Here is an 18,582-nt window from a genome sequence, read left to right as displayed (position 1 = left end):
GTTACGGGTTTGATCTCTGCTAAGATGTGGAAGCTAGAGATCTACATCTTTCTGCTGCATTCCTTATGCCCCCCACTTCTTACGTGTATGTTGAAAACAGATTCACCTCGTGTCTAGTATGAGTTACAAGAAATCCCATAATGAAAGAAAACACTAGAAATACCACCTTCTCGCCCTCAGAGTGGTTTACAAAAAAGAACTGCCCTTTCTTGAGGTTTAACACTTAATATAAGTAATTTTGAGAAGTGCATACCCACATTCATCAATGCTGACGTGACAAGACTGAGTTCTAGTTTGATGGAGGCGCGTAACAGCTTTGCTCTGAATTCTCCTGTACAACTGCTGCTGTTGATGGCAGCCCTTTTGTCCGATTCTGTACCTTGTAACTGGACAGCTTCAGCTGCTTTGAAGCAGACCCAGTTGCTGTGGGGGACAGTTCTTCAGGTGCACAGTAGCAGCTCACAGAGTACGGGACATCAGTATTTTGCTTCAGCTGCCAGGGTAGAACAGATGCAGATAATGGACAGGATGTCTCATCTCTGACAATTCACCTGAGTGCAGCTGGATTAGAAGACAGATGTAGCACTGACTCATGATAAAGTGCAGAAGGAGGGCATTCCCCTAGATGTCAGTCTTTTATTCCATTTTGTTTCAAGCCAACAGTAATCAAAAAGCAGACCCCATTAAAGGTATGTCCTTTCCTTCACACACCGGGAACAGGAACAGCTTGACGTGTGCGGGCAACCTGTGCTGTCATGCCGCACCTATCGAATGTGCAAAAAGTTACAAAGTAAAATACATAAGAAGTGCTACACACACCTTCACAGACAACTGGCTATTTCCACTCTAGATTGCCTTAGAGCAGGCAGGTTGCACAGGCACTAGTTTTTGGCCCGCGCTATGTAAGCTGAGAGAAGTAAACCTCTGCGTATCATTCAATTAAACTGGGCAAGTACAGTTTGCCTAATGTTAGGGCTACAGTTTTTATTCCCTAAACTAAATGTGTCTTTAGTAATGAGATTACTAGACTATTCTCGTATCCTACATAGAGCAGAGCTTAGGCATGCAGTGGTAGCTTTTTGAACATTTTGGTGGAGGGAGAGGAAATGCTGTATTAAAACTGAGCTTCTCTTTGGAGGTTCTCTTTGCTTTTTTGTCCTCAGCACAATCATGTAGGTTTTATAAAACAGTTTTATAACAACCTGGATTCATTCACAGCGCAAACTTCCTGAATTGATGGATTTATTACACAAAAAGCTTAGTGTTACAAATACTAGTTTATCCAGAAATTTATACAAGTTTATCTAAAAATGAATTCTAGTACCTCGGGCTTTTTACAACAAAACCCCAGACCTCTGGTTTTGGTACCTTTTGTTCTGGATGAGCTGAGCAGATCAGGAGCCTGTCTTTTCAGCTGGCCTCTACAGCACGCAGGTTTCCAGTAACATGGGCTACAAAGCATCTTAGCAAGTGAACCCCCGAAAACTCCAGAGAACTGTGGAAACAAAGGCATGGGTGTGCAGTGCCAGATACTGCTGTGTCTTGGAGTAATGCAAGCAAACCCAGCTACCGGCTGTATGAAATTACATTTCCCGCAGTGCAGTACAACCTTGGCAAGAGCAAGCACCACAGCTGTGTAAATCAAACGACAGCTTGCTACTGTCAACGCGAGTCCAAACAGAATGGCAAAGCCCACTAGCACGCAGCGTAGGGACTGCTGCCCCCTTGGAGAAAGGCCAAAGGAAGAAGCAGCTTTGAAACTGGAACTCCCACTCGCTTGTAGAGGAGGGGGAAAAAGGAAAGGGGTGCTTCCCCATCAGCAGCCCACCGTCCATCCTCGGGACACAGAGAAGTGCCACCTCTAGAGCAGACAGACCCGTTTCAGGTAGTTTGCCCTATCAAAATCATCACCTGAAAGGCAACGGCAACAGAGAAGAGCTTTACCTGACCAGGAATAGCTGAGGAAAGCATCCCTGAGTTTTCTCCTTTACAAACTCCTGGATTTCCAGTACATTCTTTAACAACAGTCCTCTGGAAGCACGGTCAATTTTTGTTAACACCATCTGCATGGATCCAGAAAGGGAGGATTAAAAGAGGAAAAGGAGATTATTTGGTTGCTAGTCTGGAACATCTCTAAGAGTCTGAGCCATCTTGCAAGGCAAGCTGAAAGCTCTGGGCTGTATCTAGGGGGGAAAAAATGGTATAATGCAGTTCCCTGGAACAGTTCTATAGTCTGCATAAGGAGTGGACCTTCTCAAGCTTAAGCTGAGCACTGAGAAAAAAAAAATTGTCCACTTAATAAATCAAGCAAAAAATCCTTTAAATCCCACTTGCCGCCCTCAACATATTTTAGCCCTGTTTTATTAGCAGTAAGGGGTGTGTGTGTGGTTTTTTTACTTAGGTAGGACACCTTGCATAAGCTCTGGTAGCGGGTACACACCTTTACAGATTATCTGTAGTTTATAACCAACACGAGAACAAAGCATTACCTACCACATAAGGAATCCCAAACTCTTCCAGCATCTCTACAGCAATATGATCTTTTTTCTGGAGTCCTACTACACCATCAACTAATAGAAAAGTCCTCTTCAGGCTGCCAGAAATACAAGCAACAGTAATAACCACCATTTTTTTCATGCCTGCTCTGCTACTTCCAAATTCATAACCAAGAATAAGTCACATGGGATCCAGGGATAGGAAGAGCCAAGAAGAGCCATGCATGCGAGCTGAGGGTCAGCATGGAACAAGTAACATGGGATCCGGGGAGGGGAAGAGCCAAGAAAAGCCATGCAAGGAAACGGAGGGTCAGCATGGAGCAGCACCTCGATGTTTGCTGCTGGTTTGATCTCTCTAGGCACGAACGAGGTTCCCAGTGAAATGACATGTGAACTAATCGATACTACCACTGGAAGTAGCTACCCCTTCTGCATTTTTTCACCGAATTACATGACGTTGTATACAGGCATCTGGCTTCCATTGCTCTGTGAAGGTACAGGTAAGTCCCTTACTTGTGCCGCTCCTGCAGATAGGCCTCCACCATCTCCACAAAGTCTTGCGGGGCACGGTAGCCGTATCCTGGCATATCCACCACAGTAAAGTACTTCCCTACTTTGAAGAAATTCATCTTCTTGGTATGGCCCTAGGGAGAGGATTTAGGTAAGATGAAGGAAGGGGGTGCTTTTAAAAAGGTGGTTTGAGGAGTGGACTAGGGGCTGCCCTGCAAAACAGCTCTGTACTGTACCCCACCTGCGCAGGGAAGGCTGCAGAAATGTCTCTGTTGCTTTAAGCTGCCCAGTCTCTCATCCTTGGAGCGATCCTGTGCGGCTCTAGCCTTAAAACAGACTAAAAACCTTCATGGGTCACTGCGCTCGGCTCTTCCCCAAAGGGCTTTATGGCACATCTGCCCAGGTGCAGCCCTTCTGTCTGGTGCCCGTGCTGGCCCTGGGCAAGGAGCAGCTGGGGCTCCTGCCACCTTTCCTTCGCTGGTGCTCGGCCTGCGCCAGCTCCGAGCTGCTGGCCGCTGTGGCTGGCACCTTCTGACGGACTCTTCAAGTTACTGAGAAATTGATCCCCCCTGTCCTCAGCCCTGCTCTGCGGTTGGCACTGGCCTCTGACCGTGCAGGAGGTGGGCTGCGAACGGGGCTTACCGGCAGGCGCGCTGCGAACGGGGCTGAGAACGGGGCTTACCGGAGTTTTTGACACTCTGACCTCCACCTCAGGGGCCAGAGAGAACAAGGCTCGGATTAAAGACGACTTGCCCACGTTGCTGCGGCCGATGAAGCACACCTGCAGCGGGGAGGCACAGAGCATTTCCACACCTGCCCAGCGCCCCGCACCCACGCCGGGCAGGGGCACCTGGACCTTGGTCAGCCTTTGGGGACGGCGCCGGAGGACAGCGCCGTGCGGCCCCGCGGGTCCCTCACCTCGGGCGGCCCGGGCGGCGGGGCATGGCCCATGCGGACGGCCGAGCTCACGTACTCGATGGCGTGGCCGTGGCCGGGCCTGAAGAGCAGCTCGGCGCGCTGCAGGGCGGCCAGGCCGGGCTGGAAGAGGCGGAACCGCTCCGTGTCGGCGCCGGGCGCCAGGTACCGCTCCAGCTTCTGCAGCGGGAACACGACGCCGGCGCGGCGGCTCGGCTCCAGCCGCAGCACCTGGGACAGGGCGGCCAGCGCCGGCGGGCCCCGCGCCGCCACCCCCGCCCGGCAGCAGCATCCCGGCGCGGCGCGGCCCGGAAGGCGGCGGGGCCCGGCCCCGGAAGGCGGCGGGCAGCGGGGCGGAGCGGGGCGCGGGGCGGCCCCGGAGGGCGGTGAACGGGGCGGAGCGGGGCCCGGGTGCGGCCGAGGCTGGGCCTGGTGCGGGTGGCTGCGCCCTGCCCGGGAGCCCCCGCACCGCCCCCGCGAGCAGCCGGGCTCCCCGGGCTGGGCTCCGCGCTTTGCTCTGGCTCATGCCGGCCCTGGGCAGACCCGAGCCGGGCACCGGACGGCGCTTCGCTCTGGCTCATGCCGGCCCTGGGCAGACCCGAGCCGGGCACCGGACGGCGCTGCGCTCTGGCTCATGCCGGCCCTGGGCAGACCCGAGCCGGGCACCGGACGGCGCTGCGCTGCCGCGGGCGCTGCGCGGGGAGCCGCGGTGGCCGCGGAACGGGCGGAGCAGCAGCGCCCTGCGGCCGGCCCCGTCTGCTGCCCGGGTCGCTTCTCCGGGAGCGGCTCCGATGTGCGACCTCGCCCCCCCGAGGGTCCTGGGGGACGCTGCCATTGCTCCGAGACCCATCCTTCCTCTGCAGCCACCGTCCTCTGCGTAAAGCCCTGTAAACCTGGCTGGTTTCTTTATTACAGTGAAAAGATGTAAGGCCAGGAAGGACCGTTAGGAGATAACACGGTCTGTAACCGGCTTTCCTTTGAGACCAGTTGATCCCTGCTACAAGGCTCTACGGAAGGAACTTCTGGCCCCTAAGAAAAGTCCAGCCACCGACCTACATGTTTCTCATGAGCAGTTTCTTCCACTCTTTCCTACGAAGACAAGCTTCTACTGAAATGCATACGCTTCTCAAATTTATGGTCAGTGGAAGCAGTTACTGGTGACAGGCTAACAGTGTAAAACTAAGGGAAAAACCCCTGTATCCTACTTTATTCCTGTAAATTAAGTCCTCTTAAATTTTCGCTTCACAGCAAGGTGGAGCTCAGACGTGCGTAGCTCAGGACAACCCGCAATCGCTGGCTGCTACGTGCATGCTTAGAAAAGTGCTCCCAAATAAATCTACAGATGAGCTTTGATTCCCAGCCAGTCTGAAACCTACAGATCTGGCCTCTCCCCAGTGGTGGAAGTAACTGTAGGTAAATGTAGAGAAAAAAAAGCAGAAAAATAAACTGTTCAAGGATCACTTCAGCAACACTGCTATTTTTTTTTTCTTTTGTGGTAATGCAGCCACCTAATTCAATTAAAATCTGTGGTGAATCTAGTAACAGAAAAAAACCCCAACACTGGCCAGAGATGATGTTCATAACGACTCCAGCGGGCAGATTTCCACGTTTCTATACCAAACCATGGCACGTGAAACAGAGCAAGTGCTCTTAGGTATTTTTGCCTCAGCGTCCCGTGCAGCTCACCGCCACTGGCAGCAGGCTTGCCTGCTTGAAATGACCCTGCAGTGGTTGCCCTTAGTGCCCGTGTTCTCCAGCACAGTACCCCCAGCCCAGCTGGCCAGAGGCACGAGGGAAGGCAGCAGAGAAACTGATGGGCCCGTGTAACAGCACATGTGCAGGCATGGTGATGTGAGCAGCGCTCAGTTCACAGTGCCCTAGCCACTAATTAAGTCTCCCTTTTTAATGTGACAGTACCTACATAGGCGACGGGAACAGATTAAAATGGCATAGAACTTTCTGAATGTATCTAATTTTAGCAAAAGGCTGGATAAATAAGAGCATCCAGTAGACCCACATCTCAAACCTGAAGATCAGAACAGTGCATTTCAACAGAGGGTGGTGGTTTTTTTTTTTCCTGGACCAAACTGCAGTGTAGGTTCTCTGGAAGCAGATGGTATGGAGACTGGAAATGGCAGGTTACTGTGGACAGAACTGGTAAAACATCATTGAAGCCTACTTCATATCTCCCATGAAAGACTAGTTTCTATTCTGTGTATTATTGCCAAAAATTAGGCATTCAGACTAAAATTGCCTATGGCTCATGTCTGTGGCAGCAGATGTCTCTTTTCAGTTGTGGGTTATGTAGTTCAGATGTTAGGGAATGACTACAAAAATAATTCAGTCCACATGAAAAACTCTAGCAGTCATTCCTCTGGAGTATGAAAGAGGGATCTATAACCATTGACACCGACCTTAAATCCCAAAGAACTGGTCAAAATAATCCCAAAGAAATGGTCTGAAGCATGAAGCTGGAAGGAAATAGAAACATCGGTTGTCTGTTGTGATCTGATCTTGGCTATCCCAGCATCGTGTGACAGGTCAAACTGCCATTCACCTCAGATGCCTCTTGGAGAAGCAGAGCTGTGAGACCAGCTGGAGATGGAGTTCTGGGAGAGCATGGGGGCTCCTTGTGCGTTTGGGGCAGTCAGCTCGAGTATTGTGAGCCAAAGGCAACCGGGCTTTTGAGCACCTTTTCCAAGAAGAGGAACAGAGACCAAATACTGTCACCAGGACGCATACCAGAAAGGACATGCAGGAACCTTTCTGCTTTTCTGTGACATTAAGAACACTACTAACTGTGTCCAAATCTGTGCTTTCCCCTAAAATACAGCCTATGTATTCCAACTGGAATTCCACTTCCACTTGGAAGGTGGTTTAGCAATTAAAGTTACTAGGATAGACAGTTTTAAAGGATAAATTACTTGTATAAAATACTAAACAGCTCTGCATTTTCTCTAGGCAAATTATTTTAAGGGCGAGGGGTGGGGGGGTGAGTGTCTCTCTTTCCTCAAGAAGGAATTCAAAACCAGAAACCTCTCAAGGACTGGATATTTTGAGACAGAAAAAAAATTATAAAGTAAAAATAAAATTCAAGTACTCAGTGGGAAAGTTTTTAAAAAATTCTCAAGGAAAGTAATGGAAGAGAGAGGCATTATTGTTCGTGCAGCAGCCAACACTGCTAGTCCTAGCTGAAATGTAGTTACCACTGGCTTGACAGAACTGAAATTTTCTTTATGATATTCATCTAAATTCAGCTAATCTCTTCCATTTGTACCTGGTCTGACCCCTGCTGCAGCATTTGTTTTTGCACTTTGGCCTTTGAGGAGAGACAAAGAGCAGAAGACAGAACTGCTCCATCCATTTGCTCAGTTAGCCGTGGTCACTAGCACAGTGATACACAAGAGGAGGAAATTCTGCATCTTAAGGCCACTAAATCCATTAGAAACCCCATGAGTTTGGGCTGAAAAAATCGAAGGGCCAATAACATGGACTGGTGAGGACATTGAAAAGGGAGAACCTCCCATGACTGGTGCAGGTGGGATGGAGAATCGTATAACCATTACATCAAGAAATGATTTGGGGAAAAAATTTCGTTTCCTTAATGCCGGTTTCTATGGCTGTGACCAGGACCATGGTAGCAGCAGGTAATTCTCAAAATAAAGGAATTGGTAAAGAAAGAAGACAGTGACATGTGTTTCCTCCCCATACTTGCTGTAACTCATATCATACAGTGATTTTATTGCAGAGACATTCAGACTATCAGACAAAGCTATGTGAGGACACTTCTGTACTCCACATCTTTAACCAGGTTTATCAGCAGAGCTCCTGCCTTCATATGATCCGTATCCGTGCTAAAACAGTGCAGTGGCACGGGGAAAAAAGGGTTCAAACAATAGAATTCCTACTACAAATTTCCAAGCAAAGTACCAGCTTATGCAAGAACCTAGTGTTGCATGGCTGAGATCCCACAACCTACCGCTGGTTTGTTTATGATAATCATCTAGAAATGTAATCTTACTGCCTCATTAGCTTGAGATTGCCCTTTTTAGCATACTGAAATTGTTGTGGACGTAGCATCCACAGGCTGCCATGTGATGCAATTCAGGGTTACTGATGGCTCACATAGCCCCACCGTTCTGAGTTTTATGTTGTAAGAGCTGGTGGGGATGGTCTTGTTCTGTCCTTTGCAGATCTATGGCGTGTTTGCTCAGATTACAACATTCTCTAATGATCTGGCCCAAAAACATTTCTGATGCAAGCAAAGTGTTTATTTGATAATTTATAAATCCAGTAATAGCTTCAGCAAATGCCTGCCTTTTCATTCCCAAAAGGAAATGTCCTACTTCAGGAATTACAAATGCTCCATTAGAAGTTAACCCAAACTTACCACATCAATACTAGAAAGCAACAATGAAGATCCTGGAAAGTGAACTGTTCTGGGGTTTTTGTTCATAAAAAAAAAAACAACACCAAAAACAACTTTTCAAGGTGAGCGCTGTTGCTTGCTTTGGCCAGGAGATGAGAGGAAAGCGCAGCTAGAGCCTGTGCTCCCACAAAAGCCCTCACAGATGGACTGCACAGCAGCAGCAGCATGAAGCCAGCGTTTGCAAAACTGTGCTCTCTCCAGGGGATGAGCCGCTAATAACCATGGAGCAACCACATAGCAGCATGTTCTGAAAGACCCAGGAGGGTGGTTGGATGTGGTACATCAGCAACTGGGGGAGAGGCGGGGGAGGCTGAGTCCTTCTCCTAAGGGGATGATGTACGGGTAGAGCCCTTTGCCAGGCCTTTGCTCTTGCAGAATGGCTCAAAAAACCCGAGGTAGCAAGTGAGAAACGACAAAAAGGAAACAGGTTATCAGGCCAGTCATTCATGGTACTCTATGACCTCAACTAAAACAGGCTCTCAAACACAGAAGTCTTCTGAGCTGAGGAGGAAACTATCTAACACTGAACGACACTTACAACCAGCTCCAGGGCTGTGCTGGAGGTGGATGGAGAACACCCAGGTCCAGCAGATCAGTTCCCTGGATCTGCTGCCTGGGGCACAACAGCGGTGCTCTTGCCACAATACTGCCATGCTGTCTGGCTCCAGCCTGAGTGTCAGACCAAGGGTTTGGGCTTCCAAAAATCAAACCAACCCCATCAATCCTCCCTCTGCCAATTTGCCCATATAAAACCTTTCCACTCTTCATAGTCATGCAGTAAGTTGCTGTGCTGTGGCCAGACTGTAATCTGAAGACTCAAAACCCAAAAGGCTAATTAAAAAAATACAAACATGATTTTTTCAGCCATCAGCTTTGTTATCAGAGAGCAAGCAGAATCTTTAGCAAAAAAACCAAACCCCAAACCCCAAAGTATTAGACCTTACCCCAAAGATAATTGGGCTAGGCTGCACCATGTACTGTAGGGAATTCTCCCTTTCATTTCATCAGTTTTCCTGTCTTCGTTTCTAAAATGACCCTAGATTCTTCCAGGTGCCTGGGTGCATTGCTCCCAATTAAATCCCAAGTGATTAGGACCCTGAAAGCTTCTGATTTTCATGACTTGGACCATTATTTCTTGCTACCTCCGCCAATTAGTGCTGAGCTACACCACCCACATCTGTGGCTGAAACTATGGTATGTCTTGCACTGCAGGGATCTAAATGTGATCTTTGCATCTACCTCTAAACATGAGAAATGGTTTCTGCACTTAACCACCAGTCCGCACAGCACTGGAGCAGAACCTGCATTGACCAAGATGCTGATAGCTGCCTAAAATTGTCTGACAAAGTGACTTTCGGAAAGTGTAACTGCAGCAACCACAGCCAGCAGAGATGAAGATTTCATTGTATTGCTGTTGTTGGCTTTTCTGAATATAAGAACTGTAAACACAGGTTACCTAACTTTCTCTTTGACCTTACCTAGATTTTCTTTTGAGTCATTAATGGGTGCTGTGCCTCTTCTCAGGTAAATGGCACCCGCTGTTCGGCTGGGGGAAGAGACGCGGTTGCCTGCTGGCCAGTGATCCCCTCCATTCTTGGATGTCTTGCATCTCTCTGACCACAGAACTGAAGCCCTTCCAGGCACATTTCAGCACAGCAATGGAAATGCATAAATCTGCTCTAACTTACGGAGGCAGAGTTCTCTTCTTGGAACAAGCAGATAGTCACCAACTCATTTCAGCTTGGTGGCTTCAAACTTTGGGGAAGCTAACATTTTTCTGATAAAATTAAGTTCAGTGCATTCATTTCCAGGGAGGTTCATCTTATATCTAGGGAAGCTGCCTCTGCTGGTATAAGACAACAGTCTTAATCACACGGGAAGGTCGACAGTAGTAGCTTGGGGAAAGCTCAAGGACCTTGTAAAAACTAAGGGACTTTTTTGGCTCTAAACAAAATCCTGCAGCTGACCACTGGAATGACCTTCAGTGTTCACATGTGTATGTATGGGGGCAATATAATACCAAACAGTTTGAAAACCAAACAAAACAGTGGTGCAAAAAAAGTAACTTCAGTCTATCTGTAGATTTACTATCACCAGAGAAACAGAGCTCTTATATAAATTTACCATGCACCTATCTGCCCTCCCTCCCTGCAGGGGAGAAGCAATCACCAGTGACTTTTAGAGAAAAGGTCATAGCCTGTTAGGTATGTGGGCAAGAATAAACTGGGGAGGAAGAGGGATTTGTTTTAAGAGATTTCTTGGAGTATGTTGAGCATCCTTTGAGTGGTAGGCTAAGAATATCCTTCCCCCAATTCCCAGTGATCAAATTCTCGCTGTGAAATCAGAGCCAGGCATGAAAAATCACACTGCTTAGACTTTGTGCAAGTTCTGCAATAGAGTTTGTCTTCTCACGGTAACACAAGACAGAAGGCCAGTGGTCAGAAAGCAAATACCAAACCATTTCCTCTCTGTTCACCGAAGCACAAGAAGCTCTATAGTAGGAAGATGAGCCACATCTTTGTTTCCGCGCTGCGGGGCTGTCAGGAGCGCAGGAAGAGCAGTGACTCTGGCTGCTGAGGATCGCTGGCAGGGGATGATGGGGAGCTCACAGCAAGTGGGATGGTGCAAGAAACCCACATTGCTCACAAACACAAGAGCTCCTTTGAAAGTTGTCGGGGAGAACGTGTACACCATTGCTCTGCTCACCATCGCTGTGGTCACAGGAGCTACAGGTACTTCTGATGGTACCGGTGAGGGCAGAGGAGGAAAAGGCAATGTGTCAGAGTGATGTTTACTGAGTTCTTCTTTGGGAACGAAAAAATCTCGGGCAAGGGATCTTTACAAATTTCTTAAGGGACTTTTTGATGGAAAACCAGTAACCTGCAAATCAAAACATTTCTAGCTGCAACTAGATCTTTTCACTTGTCAGCCAATAAAATGCTGAACTGGGGCTTTTCATTGATTTGATGAAAACCGGTAATGATTTTCTTGGAGAATGGTATTTTTCATGATAATTAACACATTTACTAAAGACATGTTTGATAGGAGGTTTTCTGATCAGTCTGAGCACCTTATCAAGCTTTACTTTTAGGTTGAGTTGAGTTGTCCTGGCAAATGAAGTATACTGGGATTTTACAACACTAGATTCAGATGAAAATTTTAGTAAGACTTAATGGGAAGGTTCTTTGCCCCTTGCAAATTCAGTTAAATACACAGAAAAGCTAATTAAAAAAATGTGGGATCTGAAGATGCAGCTTTAATAATCCTTCTTCTCCCTACTCTACATTAATCATGCAAGTTCTTGCTTGTTTTTCTTGTTTGTTTTTGTTAGGACAGGTGAGGCAGGTCACAAGGCAGTGACCTTGAGTCTATCGGGGATCTCTGCATCTAACAGCAAACACAAATGTGTTTTCTTTCCAGTTACATGTTATGCTCTTCTATTTCATCTGTCACCACTGTAATCAGGGAATTTGGTTCATAGAAGCTTTGGAGTGGCAGGGCAGAAATTGCCACCTGTGCTTGACCTGATTAAGAGGGCTGCTTATATCCAGCACAAAAGTGGGGTGAATATCTTCAAACGTGCGTTTTTCTGCTGTACTGGGCAGTGTGGCTGAGGGAAAAGCAACCTGAGAGATCTCCCTGTACAGATGGGCTCTGCGGCTCATTCAGACACTGCCTCCCAGCCAGGTTATTTATCCACTGTCCTAGGGAAGGGAGCTTACAAAGGGAGGCAGTGAAAACAAGGACCAATGTACGTGGACACAGCCATGAGTTTGGAGACCTGCTGCAGCCTAAGAAAAGAGATGCAGCTTTGGGGTGGCAGGGACAGGGCCTCACGCTGGTGTGTGACCACGCACACCTTTCTCTGTGAAGCACAGAGCAGAACTCCAAGGCTATGGGTGATGTGCCTGGCACATTCTCACATGTCCTTCTCCTTTCTCTCCTGCAGGGAACCTCGAAGTGTCAGCAATGGTAGGTAGCACCTCTGTGCTCACCTGCACTCCCAGGCCAAATACAACTTTTATAATATGGAAAATGAACCCCAAAGTTGGAGGCCCCTGCACCTTGGGATACAGGGCTGATCACCACAAGACAGACAGAACAAACTGCAGTGACAGCATAAACTGGAGATCCAGACCAGATTGGGATCCTGACCTTGAGATACGGCAAGTGGGAATAGCCCATGAGGGAAACTACACCTGCGAAGTAGTAGCAACAGAAGGGAATTTCCATGAGATGTACCACCTGACCGTGCTGGGTAAGGGGCTCCTTCCTCATTTTACAGTTCTGCAAAGGACCCTGTCTGTGCCTGGACATACAAAGCTCCTCTCTCCATGCACCAGGGGAAGTGTGCAGTAGGAAAAGGACCTTTCTTGCTGGGAGAAAGTGTCATGCATTTCATTGGTAGTAGCTGTGTGTCTCCCTTCTTACTTCCCAAACCTCTTCTCCCTGCTGCTACCCCCTTTTCCACTGTCTAGTTAGAAGCAAGAGGTGTGAAGCAATTTCCAGTATACTAAAAGAGGACCCTGCACACGCATCCACTTATCCCATAGATTCAATCATTAATAGACTAATTTAAGAGAACTAAAGCAGCTGACAGTAACACTTCCAAGTGCTGAGATATTCTGTCAAATATAGGATCACAGGATGGTCAGGGCTGGAAGGGAACTCTAGAGATCATCTAGACCAACTCCCTCTAAAGCAGGTTCTCCTAGAGCAGGCTGCACAGAATCAGGTCCAGGTGGGTTTTGAATGTCTTGAGCAGGAGACCCCACAGCCTCTCTGGGTAGCCGGTTCTGTGCTCTGTCACCATCAAGGTAAAGAAGTTTTTCCTCATATTCAGATGGAACCTCCTGTGTTTCAGTTTGTGCCCGCTGCCCCTTTCTTTCTTCTGTTGCATTCTTTCTCCTGGGTTGTTCTTACTCAGACCATAGGAGGGGACCCATTTCCTCTCATGCTGGCATTCAGATACATCTTAAACCACGTGTACTATGGCTGCTTAGCACAAAAGTCTAATTCAGCCCCGCATTTGGGATAAGCCCCCCTGCAATGTCCAAGAAAACCTCCTCTAGTGGCACATGGCTGCGGTGACTCACCTGAATGGGGGAGAGTTGTCCAAAAGAGAAAAAGGAGGCACGATCTTGGTCTCTTGTGACTTTGGCCCATGTCGCTGTAACGGGGTGGCGCCTCCAACCTTCTTCTGCTCTTTGCACTGTACATTTTAGGTAGAGAACAAGAACATCATATCCCAACTGCAGCAAACTAACTCCATGCATCTCCCCCCCCTGACACTTTGCAGTCCCCCCCAGGCTGACCGTGCGCTGTGATGATGACGATGGGAGGCCGGTGTGCGAGGCAGGGGCAGGGAGGCCGGCTGCTCAGATCTGGTGGGTCCCAGAGAGCAACTCCCCCCCCAGGGAAGAAGCCCATGACAACGGGACAGTGACTGTTCTCAGCAAGTTCGCAGCATATAGCACCAACGTGACTAATGCAACCTGCTTCATGTCCCACCCAGTGTGGAACCAGAGCGTGGATGTAGGCTGTCCTCCCCCAGGTAAGCTTCTCTTTGTTCGTTTATGTTTAAAACCCTGGTTCATGCACTAATGAAAACATCAGTGGCACTGGCAGGATTGCAGCAGGAGCTCTGCAGCTGAGCTGAAATTTCCAGTGAGAAATTTGTTGGGAGGGGGAAGGATAAATAGCAGTGCTGTCAGAACTGTAAAGTCCTTTGTGAAATTCTAGGAAAGATGGATGTAGCGGTCTCCCCTTCCACCGACAGGGCTGAATGGAAAGGCAGGATTATTCAGAAGTTCATGACACACAGAGATGTAAATGGTATGGTCACCCAGATCTATGCATTGTAACCCAGCGGTACCATTACATCTTGCTCATTGTTGGGTTACACGCAGGTTGTGACAGGGAGACTGAAAACCAGCTTTCAGCTTCCAAGTACTGGCTGGTAGGTGAACACTTTAGGTGGTGAAGTGGAAGGCATTGCTGGGAAGTTGTGTGCAACAATATGTACTTCACCGAAGTACTCGGTTGGAAGAGAATCAGAGCTGAAATTTGCTGGGATGCACATGCAAGGCCTGCGGCTGGGTTATGGGAAGTGGTGACGTGGAGGACCTAGTTAGTGCCCCTACAGCAAAAGACTAGGGTCCTCCATCGAGTGCATGGGAGGGCGTTATTTATTCCCAGTTCTGCCTGGCACTGTGTTCCAGCTGCCTTAGGTCACCCTCTGAAGTACAGACAAAGAGAGCATTGCCTACATGATACCATCCTGACAGGGGCACGGGGTAAGCGAACCGTCTGAGATGTACCTCAAAGAACAACTGTTTCTCTTTAGTCTTTGTAAAGGCCGCATGGTTTCTTTGCTGTGTCACCAGCCTTGCTAGTCTCCTGGGCCTCCTCCTCCTGCTCGCTGTTCTTCACCTCTACGGCTTCTGTGATAGAAGGTATGTATGGTGCATGATACACACAATCCCCTTTGGCCAGCCCTGGGGAAGTTTGGCAGGGCTTCTGGCACTAATTCGTGTCATGTACAGTCACCTTAGTCTGTCACAAACACGCCAGTTCAGCACATGTCCGTGGAGGTTTGTCTGAGGTCTGTAACACCGCAGCTGGGGCAGCGGGGAAGGGAGTCCATAGCTGAGCGTTAGGGACCTTCTCCCTGCTGCCATAATGGTTCCTTTTTATTTCCACCCAATTGAGGGATCTGAACAAAGATTTACCAAGCTATGAAGATTAAAGAAGCAGCAAGATATTTTTCTGAGCTTGGAACCAGACTTTTGGTCCATTTTGTCCTGCTTAAAGGAAGCCAGGGAAGGCAGGTCCAGTGCAGAAATGCAGCAAGTATTGCAGGACAGCAGAACAGGACTGCTGTTGTAACTGCTCAGGAGCTTTGGCAGCAGTCTGGCAGTGTGGCCCATCATCGGAGCTAGCCTCTCTGTCACAAAGTGCCACTGCTGCCCAAAACGACAGCGCAAACACCGCAGAGGCAGAACTAACTACTGTGTCCAAGTTGCCCGTGCTCCATGCTTTGCCAGATCACCAAACCTGATCTGGCTTTGGTGCCCAATAACTCCACACAAGACACCACCTCTCCTGTCCTGAGTGACCACCATAAAAGATGGAACCCAAACAGACTGAGTGAACTCACTGAACATTTTGTGGACACTTCACAGGGGGGTGGTCAACAAACTAAGAGAATGATATCTATGAGTATATATCAAAGTATGGGAAGAGGGGTGGTAGTTAATGAGGATGTATTGGATAGTGTGTGGCCTAAGCAGGACGTAAACAGTAGGCAATAAGGGGTGGAGAATGTGCTGGTTTTGGCTGGGGTAGAGTCAATTTTCTTCACAGCAGCCAGCATGGGGCTGTGTTTTGGATCTGTGCTGACAACAGCGTTGATAACAGGGATGTTTGCATTGCTGCAGAGCCGTGCTTGCCCAGAGCTGAGGCCTCTTCTGCTTCCCACCCACCCCAGCAGCGAGCAGGCTGGGGGGGCACTAGAAGCTGGGAGGGGACACGGCTGGGACAGCTGACCCCAGCTGCCCAAAGGGATCTCCCACACCATACGAGGCTCAGCATATAAAGCTGGGGGGAGAAGAAGGAAGGGGAAGACGTTCGTAGTTACGGCATTTGTCTTCCCAAGTAACCGTTATGTGTGATGGAGCCCTGCTTTCCTGGAGGTGGCTGAGCACCTGCCTGCCGGTGGGAAGTAACGAATGAATCCCTTATTTTGCTTTGCTTGCGTGAGCAGCTTTTACTTTACTTATTAAACTGTCTTTATCTCAACCCATGAGTTTTCTCACTTTTACTCTTCTGAGTCTCTCCCCCATCCCACTGGGGGGAACCAAGTGAGCAAGGGGCTAGGAGATGGGCTTACTTGCTGGCCAGGGTTAAAACATGTCAGCAGGAAAAGATTGCTTGCCTTTCTATGGGAGTTTTTTGTTTGTTTGTTTATTGGTGGGGGTTTTATGCATATACCAGTTTTACTACAGACTCACTTTTCTGTCACTTGGTGAGCCTGCCCCAAAGGATTACATAAAACCCCTTTCACATCCTGTTCATTTGCAGAATGATCTCAGAGAGACTGCTCCAGTATTACCAGCTGTGTCTCTTCCACGTTACCACTATTTCAGTGTTACAAGTTGCTAGTACAAGTCTCTTCACATCTCTTCTACCTCCGAGTATGGTGAAGGGGCACACTGCGAGACCAAAAGATGCTCGCACTTCAGAGTATTTCTGAAGCTTGGTACAAAGATTCAAACCCGCATTATCCCACTGACAAACTATCATACCAATCTGTAGAGCATCCTGCTTTTCTTCTGCATGCTGTGATTCATACAAGTAGAAACAGCAAGAGAAAATGATCAGGGAAATGTGTTGCTCACAGTGACTTCTTGTTTTGTGTATATAAACACACGGACAAAGCTGCAGATAGTGGCATATATTTGTTTCCCTAAATCCACCCGTGCTAGGTAGAATAAGACTGGATTACTTCAGAACCCGTTAGGAAGGCTTTGCATCTTTTTGCTTCTACATCCCCTGATGTCCCTGAAGTAGTAATGTGTGCTGAGGTGCCCAGACTGGCAGAGCACTGGCAAACATAGGCCTTTCCTGCCAGGTGTTTTCAGGGCAGCTGGCAAACATCCTGGCTTTAAGGTAAGGGTTCAAAAGTGGAAAGGTACTGCAGCGGCCAGAGCTAGAGATGAAAACAAGAGAAATCCCACCCTCCCCCATGATACCGTTTGTTGTATTGGCAGGATTTGTACATAGCAAAATGCTGTTGCTTCTTAGGCATTTTGTGCCATTAGAAACTGGCCTCAAAGTCCCTCCTACCCACTCCACAGCTGGCAGCTTATTCCCACCTCCCCGACGTCCCTATCGCTGACATTGGCACAAGTTTATGCAGCTGCTCACCAAATGGAGTTAGGGAGCTCAGCAGGCAAGAACCAGTCAATGCCACAGTCTGCCGTAAGGTGAGGGGACCACAGGGGTGGAAAGGACCAGCCAGGGACAGGGCAGGTGAGCACAGCAGCTTAAACAGCAGCGCCTGCTTAGTCCTCTCCAGTGCTGATGGTGGTCCAGTGCAAGAGTGGGGCTGTTATAGCTAGAGGCAGTATCTCTTTATGGTAGGAGAGAAACTGCAGACCAGACTTGCAAGGGAAGAACAGAGATACTCAATTTTAACGGTTCCTCTTGTACCTAAAAATTAATAAACAACAGATTTTTCTACCTAAACTTGCTTATTCAGTTTCACCCATGCCAGCACAGCAACTTTCAGTAAAAGCAGGTTTAGAGCCCCTGTTGTTACTTTTCTGTCCTGGGACTTGTTCAGGCACTGGCCTTCACAGAAAAGATCTCAGGTTGTTAGTTCTTTTGGGGAAAGCTGGGGTCATGCCAGAACAGTGCTAACACCTTTGTAAGTACTGAAGGTAAAACATACTTCCTCCGGTTCCCTGAACAACCAATGTAAAAATTGTCTTCACCCAGCTGTGTGAGAAGTGAAAACTAGAAGGCATAGTCACTGTATCTCTTCCCACATGCTTTCCCAGACTGACACCACAGGAAGCTTGGTGCTGGGGAGAGGGATCTCCAGCTTCGAGCAGCTAATTATTCAGAGGCAGGCAGGTCAGGGCAAACTGGCACAGCAAACAGCAATGCTGAGAGCACAGCAAGAAGGTCCTCCTACTCAGCTGAGCGTCACAGTCGCTTGAGCAGTAAAAACAAGTGTTGCTGGCAAGGGGGTTGTTGGAAGGATTGCATGAACCTTCATGCTGCTTGCTGTTGGAGCCACAGGCAAGGTCTACTGCTTAGGAAGAGTAGCTGTTGAAGCTGGAGGTCAGGGCAACACAGGTCAATTGCTTTTTAGCTTTGTTATACACATGGCTAGGTAGCACGGTCATATCTGGAATTGGATGCTAATCAGCACCCGGATGGAAAAATGAAGGAAGAAAATTCACTGCAGGAGCTGCAATGTAATTACATCAGCCTGTGTTTGCCAAGAATCAGAAGTCTTCCAAGAGAACAGGACCAGGCAGGTGGTTGCTCCCCAGATTTCCTTGTCATGAGGACACATAGCAAACTCAGAGCAGAAAAAGCATCAGAATGACCTTTCCTGGTCCTCTGCTGGATGGAAAGAGGAAAAAAAGAAGTAAATGTTGGGGGGGGAGGGGGTTGTTTCTTGGAAGGAGGTGGTAGGGAACAGCTTAGGAAAATGCTTGG

General features: G+C 48.4%; 2 protein-coding genes across 2 annotated transcripts; one reads left to right on the top strand and one right to left on the bottom strand.

The window, feature by feature from the left end:
- Window positions 1–596: 596 nt before the first annotated feature.
- On the bottom strand, window positions 597–4,212 carry GTPBP8 (GTP binding protein 8 (putative)). Its single transcript, XM_013296821.3, is given in 8 exon segments — window positions 597–764; window positions 1,369–1,495; window positions 1,945–2,063; window positions 2,494–2,593; window positions 3,009–3,139; window positions 3,688–3,786; window positions 3,924–4,179; window positions 4,181–4,212. Coding segments are annotated over 7 exon segments (822 nt in total). The 3' UTR covers window positions 597–764; window positions 1,369–1,410.
- Window positions 4,213–4,531: 319 nt separating this feature from the next.
- Window positions 4,532–15,251, top strand: LOC101911567 (cell surface glycoprotein CD200 receptor 1-B-like). Its single transcript, XM_055807890.1, has 3 exons — window positions 4,532–11,081; window positions 12,299–12,607; window positions 13,649–15,251. Exons 1-3 carry the CDS (start codon window positions 10,943–10,945, stop codon window positions 13,951–13,953), a joined length of 753 nt encoding a protein of 250 aa, XP_055663865.1. The 5' UTR covers window positions 4,532–10,942; the 3' UTR covers window positions 13,954–15,251.
- Window positions 15,252–18,582: the final 3,331 nt, after the last annotated feature.

The sequence above is a fragment of the Falco peregrinus genome, chromosome 6 (genome assembly GCF_023634155.1).
Source record: "Falco peregrinus isolate bFalPer1 chromosome 6, bFalPer1.pri, whole genome shotgun sequence".
NCBI classification, from domain to species: Eukaryota; Metazoa; Chordata; class Aves; order Falconiformes; family Falconidae; genus Falco; species Falco peregrinus.
Note: the sequence above shows the minus strand (reverse complement) of the source record. Positions and strands in the feature narration are given on the sequence as shown.

Bases quoted from the DNA above. Each gene is read 5' to 3' on its own strand.
- LOC101911567 (XM_055807890.1), top strand. From the start codon at position 10,943: ATGATGGGGAGCTCACAGCAAGTGGGATGGTGCAAGAAACCCACATTG. The intron at 11,082-12,298 runs GTACTTCTGATG...TCTCTCCTGCAG, and splicing joins TGTGGTCACAGGAGCTACAG to GGAACCTCGAAGTGTCAGCA. The intron at 12,608-13,648 runs GTAAGGGGCTCC...GACACTTTGCAG, and splicing joins GTACCACCTGACCGTGCTGG to TCCCCCCCAGGCTGACCGTG.